This window comes from Dryas octopetala, chromosome 8 (assembly GCF_963921425.1).
Source record: "Dryas octopetala chromosome 8, drDryOcto1.1, whole genome shotgun sequence".
In the NCBI taxonomy this organism is placed as follows: domain Eukaryota; kingdom Viridiplantae; phylum Streptophyta; class Magnoliopsida; order Rosales; family Rosaceae; genus Dryas; species Dryas octopetala.
The window spans coordinates 4,570,522-4,581,026 of NC_141373.1; the positions used below are offsets into that span (position 1 = coordinate 4,570,522).

The window sequence follows — 10,505 nt, forward strand, 5'->3', positions numbered from 1 at the left end:
GATTATTGGGTTACCTTTTAATATTGTAGTGTGTAAGTTGAAATTCTACAATTATTTATATCAAAGGATGAAGAAATTCTTTGAGCATCACCTCAGCAGGGGTTTTGGGCCATTTGGCACACTAGTTGAATAGTCTTGCAAGTTTTTTTTGTTTGGTCTGAAAATACTAAAATGGTCATGTAAATTTACCTGCAAATCTGAAATGGTGCCATTTACAAGCTTATCTGCAAAGACTTCACTCAGATATCTAGAAAGAGAAATTTTTCTTGTCAATTATGTTGTTATATTTAATTTAGAGCTTTAATAAGGTGATTTCTAGATAATCTGATAACTTTTTTTTTTTTGTTTTATTACATTTTACTCACTTGGACTTTGGGTTCAATCTCACTTCACCATCTAAAAAAAAATTGTGTCAATTTACTACTTGAATTAAAAATTTGTTGCAATGTACCACATCTGGCTCATTTTGTCTAAAATTTTGTTAAAAATAAAAGTGTTTTGCTCATTTTAAAGTTCCTATTGTTAAAAAAAATGATTTTTTTTTTATACTTTATCTACTTTAACACAATAAAAAATTGACTTAAAAGACCAAACACTCTTATTTTTAACAAAAATTTAGACAAAATGAATTACAGGTGGTACATTGCAATAAATTTTTAATTTAAGTGATAAATTGACACAATTTTTTGTTTTGGTGGTGAAGTGAAATTGAGTTCAAAGTTCTGGTGGATAAAGTATAATAAAGTCTCTTTTTTTTTTTTTTTTAATAATCTGTTAACACAATATGCTAGAACATACTGTAAGATAACAATGTGAGCAAGACGCAGCCCAATCTCGCCCATGCAAAGAAAATGTGGGAGACGACATGTCGTGTGACAGCTTGATGCAGACACTAACATGTCGTTTCCGTGGACAAGCGAAAAAGAAAAAAGGGACCTGAAACGACATGTCATGGTAGTGAATCGGAACTCGGAAATAGAAGCGACTCTGTCTCTCTCTCTCGCTCGCTGTACATTGCAATGGAAGTTCTTCCACGAACATCGGCGAGCTTCGATTCTCTGCTATTCCTCTGCGTCTCCTTGGTAAAGAGTTCAATTTCCCTTTTCTTTTCAGTCCTTCTCAATGTTACATTCACGACGATTCTGTTTGGAATCGGATAACACGTTTTCAAATTTTCTTGTTTACTCATTAGGACAAATTATCTCTTTGGTTTTCTAGGGTTTTTATATGACGGATCGATGTCGATCACTTAGATCCATTTTTAGTATGCAAATACGCCTCTGTCTAGTCTTTTGAATATGTTTGGCGAAACAAAGAGCTCATAAATCATGGTTTCTGTGACTTTTACAGCATGATTTAATGGATTTATCAATGCTAATCTTAGTTTAGTGATTAATGAGTTAGATTATTAGATCATCCACTTATTTAAGCAGTTTCTGGTTCTGTGCCAATTAATTTCAGATTTGGTATTAAGTTCTGCTTCAATTAATCAATTAATGCAGGTTGTTTTCCACTGTGTCCTAGTTGGAGCAGATCAGTCCGATGCTTCGACAATGTAAGGCTTATTTTTGTTTATGATTTTCGGAGTTGCTTTTTTTAGTTTTATCCAATTCATTATACTCTTATCAGTTTGTTCACGATTGACGATTTTCTTTAATATGCATTTTTTTCAGTCAAAGATATATCAGTAAAGTTCGACTGTTGTGTGATTGTGAGCAATGCCATGACAGCAAGGTTTCTTTCCCATCTTTCTTATTTCCATTTCCAAATATTTTGTTGCTTTTAATAACTATGTATTTGTGGTGATACCGGTGTAGTCATGCTGATGCAACCTCTTAGAAACACACTTCTTGTTTATAATTTGGTATCCGTTTGATGTCTTTATGTTAGATTCTGTTCATTTCATTTGTATGGGCTTGCTTGTAGTATGATATATTTTTTTTTTCAAACATATGCTTGAAAAGGGTGCTTCTAAATGTTGCAGCCCAGAACACTTGAGCAAAGAATCATATTGTGTTATTGCTTACATTTTGGAGGTGATTGGCTATGCTTGTTGGCCTCACAAGAGCTGTTTTATTTGTTGGTGGTCTGGCTTTTCAGTCAACAATTTGGGGTTTGCTTACAATTGTATGTTTTATATAAAGAGGGTGCTTAGCTTGGAAACTTTAGAGGGCATTCAAAAAAGGGCAACAAAATAGAGCATAAATTAGCAATTATTGTTTATGCATGGGTAATCTAAGGCTTAGTAATATTGATGTCTAATATATTTTGTGAGAAAAGTTATCCTTTGTGATTGTTCTTGATGATCTAAGAATATACATATGCTGAAGGGAATAGTTCTAATATAATTGTATTTCGATCTACAATTCACTGGGTCAGTATATGAAGGGGGACAGAGGGAGAAGGGAGAGAGGGGGAGAGAGAGAGAGGCCGAACAGGAGAAGAGAACATGATGCCCTACAAAGCTCTATACAAGTAGAATGGCTAATAGAATTCATATGATTAGTTCCAAATAGATATGATAAATTGCTGAAGTGATATGTATTTCTGACGGACACCCACAAACCCTTCATTCACATGTTCATATTTTATTTTTAACTGTCAATGTCAGCTATGTAAACAACATTTTATATTCTAAATTTTTACTATATGGTCAAATGCTGACTTAGCAGGAAGAAGGTGCATCTTCTGTTACTGGAGCCAGCACTCTTAAAGATGAAAAGGTAATTGTTACTGGGTACTTTTCGTTATGTTCAGAGCAGATACCAGTGGTGCTTATGTTATCTATTCCGCACAGAATATTGACATAATTGCGACATACAGCAACAATTTTGGAGCTGTCCGAAGTAGTAGGGTTAAAATGGGGGACCTATCTGCTTCCTGGGTCTTGGAAAATCCTACTGATGAAAGACATGACCGCCCAAAGAGTTTGCAGGTATTGGATATTCATTTTCATTACTAAAAATCATTGGTGTAGAAGGAAACTAAGTGACATAGATGGGAAATTGCAACATAAATCTCAGAACATCTAGTATTTCTATTGTTTTAGCTCAAGTGATTTGAGTTATATTTTCTAGATACAAACATAGACAGGCAATTTACTTAGTTGATGCTACTTTTTAGATAGTGGAGGATTCATTTCAATCGGGAGTGGGATTTAAAGAGAAGACTGAGCATTCTACAGATGATCGTCAATCTGGAGAAGGTGAACTCCTATATTCTCGTCTATCATCAATGAGCCCAGTGAAGCTCAAGCGGCGGGTGAATTGTCAAATGCTTCTTTTTTTTTCTCTTGACTATCTTCATTTTCTTCAGTTGGATTGGATTTCTAATGGTTTTCCTTGCCCTGCAGATGATACGGGAAGAAAGGAGGAAACTTCGGACTGCAGAGCTAATACAAAAAGATAAAGAAGCTAATAACCAGATGGCAGCAGTGGCAATTGAACGATCAAAAGGCTTTGACCCCATTATCAAGGGAAAGTACAGCATATGGAGGAGTGATTATGAAAGCCCAAATTCTGATTCAACCGTGAAACTTATGCAGGACCAGATCATAATGGCCAAAGCTTATGCAAACATTGCCAAGTCTAAGAATGAAAGTGAGCTTTATAATTCTCTCATGAAGCACTCTAAACTTAGTCAGCATGCTATTGGAGAAGCAAGTTCTGATGCTGAGCTTCATTCAAGGTTTTGCTACTCTTTATCCACTAGCAATCTTACCCCAGAACGTCTTGTTTATACATGCAGAGTTTTTACTTTATATTTTTCTTGACCAGTGCACTTAATCAAGCACAAGCAATGGGCCGTGTTCTCTCTATAGCAAAGGATACGTTATATGACTGCCTCACAATGGAAAGGAAGTTAAGAACCATGCTTCAGTCAACTGAAGATAATGTAAATTCTCTGAAGAAAAAGAGTGCATTTTTGATTCAGCTTGCAGCGAAAACAGTCCCTAAACCGTTGCATTGCCTTCCTCTACAACTTGCAGCAGACTATTTCCTGTTGGGTTTTCATAATAGAGAGGGTGTTAACAAAGAAAAGCTTGAGGATCCTTCTCTCTACCACTATGCCATCTTTTCCGATAATGTACTAGCGACATCAGTGGTTGTTAATTCTACTGTGTTGCATGCTAAGGATCCCAGCAACCATGTTTTCCATATAGTCACTGATAAACTAAATTATGCTGCTATGAAAATGTGGTTTCTTGTCAACCCTCCTGCAGGAGCAACAGTCCAGGTTGAAAACATTGATAATTTCAAGTGGCTGAATTCCTCTTCCTGTTCCGTTCTACGTCAACTTGAATCTGCCAGACTTCAAGAATATTATTTCAAGGCAAATCATCCCTCCTCCCTCTCTCTGGGTTCTGACCAACTCAAATATCGGAATCCAAAATATTTGTCGTTGCTGAATCATCTCAGATTCTACATACATGATGTTTACCCAAAGTTGGACAAGATTCTATTTTTGGATGATGATATTGTAGTTCAGAAGGATTTGACCCCTCTTTGGTCTATTGATCTTCAAGGGAATGTAAATGGTGCAGTGGAGACCTGTAAAGAGAGCTTCCATAGGTATGATAAATATCTCAACTTCTCACATCCACTAATCTCGGAGAATTTTGATCCAAATGCTTGTGGTTGGGCATTTGGCATGAATATCTTTGACTTAAAGGAGTGGAGGAAGCGAAATATCACTGGAATATATCATTATTGGCAAGACATGGTATGCTTTCGTCACGTTTTTCTCTATATATTAGTTATTTCTGTATAGCAGCATTTGTTCTTCTTTATCTAGTCTGATAATTTCTCACTCAAAATTGTTTGTCATTCACTACAAGGACAAGGACTCAGTTCCAAGGCTGGTTAACTTGATAGGGTAGAAATTAACATGTCATAGGCTCATATACTTTACTAAATAGAATATGACATGCTATTTATGTTCACTTTGTCTGTATTAGTCTCTGTTGATCAGTTTACTATCCAATAAAGAAAAAGGAGAAAACCTTAATATAGTGGTTTGGGTGGGAGATGTAGAGTGCTATCGATTTTTGTCTTAGTGGCTTTTGGTTCTCTTGTCTTCTGTTTTCTCTCCATTGACCCTCTTGGAAGCATAGGATTTCTTCATGGTCAGAACAATGATATTATTTCATAGTTTCAGATGAAATCTTGCAAGACATGCTGGAAGTGATTACATTTCTCATTTACCTTTATTGTATGAAGATTATGTTTTGATTCTAATTATTTTCCATTTCAGTTGTTTGTGTTGGGACAGTGGAACAGTTGAACGAAATATGTTTTCCACTCAGTTACCTAAAAAGCAATGCCTTCATATTAATTTTTTAGATTATATTACTTTCGTGTTAATTGTAACTGATGGAAGAACTGTTTTGCAGAATGAGGATAGAACTCTTTGGAAACTTGGTACACTGCCACCAGGGCTTATTACTTTCTATAACCTGACACAACCACTGGATCGGAGTTGGCATGCTTTGGGGCTTGGCTATGACCCAGCCCTCAACCAAACGGCAATAGAGAATGCAGCTGTGATCCATTACAATGGAAACTACAAGCCATGGTTGGATTTGGCTATTTCGAAGTACAAGGCATACTGGTCAAAATATGTAATGTTTGATAACCCTTATCTTCAACTTTGTAACATCAGTGAATGAAAAAATAACCCCTCCCCTCCAAACACACACACAGAGAAATACAGTACATACCCTTGTAATGTCTGTTTATCCAAAGAAAGAAAACTCAAAATTCTTTTGTCATATTTTTGGTTTAATCATTTTGTTGTTTCTGCTGACCAAGTACCAAACAGTGCTCAACAAGAGCAAGAAAACTTTACATTTCTTGTGCTCTGACCGCAGACAGATTCCTGTTTCTCAAGTTCTCTATTTAGCTTGCCCTTAGCTACCCGAGTCATGGTTCTTTTAATTATTGTTTTTCGGAGGTTGCACTTTGTACCTTTTAAGTTCTGCTTTTATGGTGTGTCATCTTTTTATGTTACATATGAACTACATTTCTAATAGATGAGTTATACTGTTGAACCTCTCTTTACCTAAAAAAGGAAAAGTAATTTTTTTTTTTTTTTTTTTTCATTTTTTGTATCTAAACTTTGGGCCGCGTATCTCAATTTGGTTTCTAAAGTCTAATATGTCCTAATTGACTATAAATGGTTTAATAAGTCTAAATCCTAATTATGCCAGTCAAGTTAATATGAGCGGGTTATGTGTACTCAGAAACATGGGACCAAATTGGGACCTAAGTAAAATTCAGGTATACAAATCCTGGCTTTCTCGCGCTAGCATCCTTCAAAGAAGTTGCACGTGCATATCGGAATGCGCTTCCCGACCATTCACTTGGGTCCAAACCTTTGTAACTGGAACTTGAGACTCAAAGAGTTATCATCCAATGGAAAATGGCAAGAAGTACTCTGTCACTACAATGAAATGAAGAAAGTTGGACTTAAACAAACAGACCCTTCAGCCTTCCCTCCTATTCTCAAAGCATGTGCAAACCTCCTCTCCCATCCTTATGGAAAATCCGTACATGGGTGTCTGATCAAGAATGGATTTGAATCATACACTTCCATTGCTAATTCCACCATGGACTTTTACATCAAAACTGGGGACCCAGATTCTGCATTGGGTGTTTTTAATTGTATGAGGAGCAGAGATTCAGTTTCTTGGAATATAGTGGTTTGTGGGTACCTTGATCAGGGTGATTTAGTACATGGGTGGTGGTGGTTTAACAAGGCTAGGCTTTCTGTTGATGGGTTTGAACCCAATACTTCTACTTTGGTGCTTGTAATTCAAGCTTGTCGTCGTCTTGGAGCTAAGTATGAGGGACTGAAATTACATAGTTACATGATTCAAGGTGGGTTTTGCTCTATATCTTCAGTTCAGAACTCTTTGTTGAGTCTGTATGCAGAAGCTGACATGGACAGCGCGCAAAAGTTGTTTGATGAAATGTGTGACAGAGATGTCATCTCTTGGAGTGTGATGATTGGAGGCTATGCGCATTGTGAGGAAGCTCATCTTGGCATGCAGATGTTCAGAAAGATGGTATCTGAACTTGGCATTGAACCAGATGGTGTAACTATGGTCAGTGTTCTTAAAGCATGCACTAATTTAAAGGACTTGCCCATGGGAACATTGGTCCATGGGTTGGTAATCTATAGAGGTTTAGATTGTGATCTGTTTGTTGGAAACTCTTTAATTGATATGTATTCCAAGTGTAATAATGTGGATTCTGCGTTTAAAGTTTTCAAGGAGATACCGCAAAGAAATAGGGTCTCATGGAATTCCATTTTGTCTGGATTTGTCCTTAATGAGAAGCATTTGGATGCCTTATCACTGTTTTATTCTATGGGGAAGGAAGGAATTGAGGCAGATGAAGTGACTCTTGTGAATATTCTTCAAACATGCAAGCATTTGAGCTTGTTCCATTGCAAGTCAGTGCACTGTGTAACAATCAGGTGGGGATATGATTCAAATGAATTGCTCCTAAATTCTCTAATTGATGCTTATGCAAAGTGCAATGATCTCGAGCTTGCATGGAAACTTTTTGATGGGATGAAGAAAAGGGATGTGGTTTCATGGGGCACTATGATTGCAGGGTTTACCCGTTGTGGCAGACCTGATAAAGCAATTACCGTCTTCTGTGAGATGACAAGGCTGCAGGCACAAGATCAAAACCCCAATGAGATCACCATCATAAATCTTTTTGAAGCTTGTTCAGTTTCAGCTGAATTGAAGACGTTGAAATGGGCACATGGGATTGCTATTAGAAGAGGGTTGGCAGCAGATGTAGCCGTTGGAACTGCAATTGTTGAAATATACTCAAAATGCGGGGCAATAGGAGAATCAAGAAAGGCCTTTGGCCAAATTCCTGAAAAAAACATTGTGTCATGGAGTGCCATGATAGCTGCATATGGAATGAACGGTCTTGCACATGAAGCCTTAACTTCGCTTGCTGAAATGAAGCTATATGGTTTGAAGCCAAATGCAGTGACCATTCTTTCTGTGCTATCTGCCTGTAGCCATGGAGGCTTAGTTGAAGAGGGTCTCTCAATGTTCAACTCAATGGTTCAAGACCATGGAGTTGAACCAAGATTGGAACATTATGCTTGTGTAGTTGACCTGTTGGGTCGAGCGGGAAAGCTTGTGATGGCAATGGATTTCATCAATAGAATCCCGGAAGGTTTGAAGGCCTCCGGGGCAAGTAATGCTTGGGGTGCATTGTTGAGTGCTTGTAAAAGGTATACAAACAGTGAACTTGGTGCAGAAGCTGCCTCTCATGTCCTTGAGTTGGAGCCTGGAAGCTCAACTGGGTATTTACTTGCATCAAGTATTTATGCAGCAAGTGGATTGTGGGCCGATGCTGCAAGTATGAGAAAGTTGGTGAAGGAAAGAGGGGTGAGGGTTGTTGCTGGTTACAGCTTAGTGCATGTTGATAACAAGACATGTAGATTTGTTGCTGGGGATGATTCCCATCCCCATTCACCAGCTCAAGGGGAGATGCACTCTATGGTTAAGCTGTTGCATACTTGTATGAAGACTGAAAAGAGGAATATTGATCATTTGGATTTATTGGAATGATTGTTACTTAAATAATTATCATCTTTCTAGCTCTAAACACTACTTGCACAAGAACTTATGCAAGCAGGACAACATTCCTTTTCTTAAAAAAAATAAAAAAATTTATGGGGATTTGAAGGCATTAGCAATTGAATTAAGATTTGCCACATCCCAACACAAATCAATTTGATTGCATTGGTAAAGTTCAATTTGATTGCATTGGTAAAGTTTTGGAGTTAGCCAAACAGCCAAAGTAGTGGGAGTGAGTGAGGTAATGAGTTAAGATTATGATAGGTTTATGGGTGGATTCAAATTTTGATTGCATTGGCAAAGTCAGTACCCCCTTGAGCTAGGCGCCGAGACTTCCAAAGTCATATTTGGAAAACTTTTGTGATTCACACCCTCATTCTTACATAATTGATTAGATCTCAAAAAAAGAAAAAAAAGAAAGAATATCGAAGATGATACTGGCTCGTTTTAATTTTAAAAGAGTGCTGCTATTTGCACACCTTTAAATTTCTTTTTGCACACCTTTTCCTCACTTTTTCTCACTTCACACCCCCACACTCTTCCCACAATTAACATTTCTCATATACACACCCCTCCCAATTACCAAAATATCCCAACTTATACACACCCCTCCTAAAACCCAGACAACACACACCCCACCCCGACACCTCCCTCAGCCACCCCCACCGCCGGCAAGGTCGCCGGCGGGGTTGTCGGCGGCTCAACCCTTCCCTTCTCTTCTCTCTCTCCCCCTCTCCTTTCCTTTTTCTCCTTCCATTTCTCTTCTTCCCTCTGCCATCGCCCTCTCCTCCCCCTGCCACACCCCCACATACCACAAACTTCCATACACAACCCACCCCCTCCCTCGCTCCTCCCCCCACCCAACTTGCACACATGCATGCAGAGCCGCCAAGACCACGCCGACCACCTAACCTACCCAGCTCGCCAGAGAAGAAAACCAAAAAAAAAAAAAAAATGGAGCGGGTTCGGTGGACCAGTGCCGAACCCGTTGCAATTTTTTTTTTTTTGGTTGTCTGCTTGGGTGAGATGAGAGAGAGAGAGAGAGAGAGAGAGAGAGAGAGAGAGAGAGAGAGAGAGAGAGAGAGAGAGAGGAGGGTGGAGGGTGGAGGGTGGAGGGTGGGGGGTGGGGGGTGGGCTTCGACGATGAAGAAGAAAAAAAAAAGATGGAGATGGGAAGATGGGAAGATGGGGTGTGTATGGGGGAGGGGGGGAGATAGGGATGGGGATGGGGGTGTGTGGGTGAGGGGAGGGCCAAATGGTCTTTTCCCTTGAGTTTTTTTTTTTTTTTAAAGGGTGTGCAAAAAGAAATTTAAGGGTGCAAATAACAGCCCTCTTTTAAAACTTAGTAATGCTGCTCCAAAACCAATATAATATGAACAATCAAATAGAAAAGTAGATAAACATATGAATACCGTAATATTCTCAGCAGGTTCTTCTCTTTCCCGTTCAGACCAGGCACGAAACACTCTTGCATCGATGAGGTTTGGCCGAGTAGCTTCTGACACATCAGAACCGAGTATGCAATATTTCAAAGCAATTCCTTTATAGTTTATATACACTTGAGTGCAAGTGTGCAACCAACTCCGTTTTCACTTGTGAGTTGATGAGGAGCATACACTTAAGTGTGCAAGTGGATTCGACATAGAACGTCGTCAGGCAATTCGCTGATACAGTCGGCCATTCTAGTGTCATTGATTTCAGCCATGGTTACAAAACAAAACAAAACAAAACTCAATTCTATGTTTATTATTCCAAGCACAACTCTATGTTCTTCTCCTCAAAAGCCACGTTGTGCATATTTGGGCTCGTTTGTGGATAAGCCTTTTAATGTGGGCTTGTGTTTACTTGAAGAAGGGTCGTCTCTAGGCCCAGAGTTGTGTCTGTTGTTTGGGCT

At 38.6% G+C, this 10,505-nt stretch overlaps 2 protein-coding genes across 5 annotated transcripts; both read left to right on the forward strand.

Moving 5' to 3' along the window:
- Positions 1-963: 963 nt before the first annotated feature.
- On the forward strand, positions 964-5,911 carry GAUT3 (galacturonosyltransferase 3). Of its 4 annotated transcripts, none has more exons than XM_086253046.1 (9): positions 964-1,082; positions 1,503-1,555; positions 1,674-1,734; positions 2,670-2,723; positions 2,824-2,935; positions 3,124-3,261; positions 3,353-3,687; positions 3,777-4,722; positions 5,393-5,911. In XM_086253046.1, the coding sequence occupies exons 2-9, from the start codon at positions 1,543-1,545 to the stop codon at positions 5,666-5,668; spliced, it is 1,935 nt and encodes a 644-aa protein (XP_086109172.1). In that variant the 5' UTR covers positions 964-1,082; positions 1,503-1,542; the 3' UTR covers positions 5,669-5,911. The 4 variants fall into 4 exon arrangements, with proteins under 4 accessions (XP_086109172.1, XP_086109173.1, XP_086109170.1 ...); XM_086253047.1 differs by having other exon boundaries at positions 2,673-2,723; XM_086253044.1 differs by having other exon boundaries at positions 970-1,082; positions 2,798-2,935.
- Positions 5,912-6,273: 362 nt separating this feature from the next.
- LOC147276278 (Tetratricopeptide repeat (TPR)-like superfamily protein) lies at positions 6,274-8,602 on the forward strand. Its single transcript, XM_086255118.1, has one exon. It carries the CDS (start codon positions 6,341-6,343, stop codon positions 8,600-8,602), a length of 2,262 nt encoding a protein of 753 aa, XP_086111244.1. The 5' UTR covers positions 6,274-6,340.
- The last annotated feature ends 1,903 nt before the right edge of the window (positions 8,603-10,505 follow it).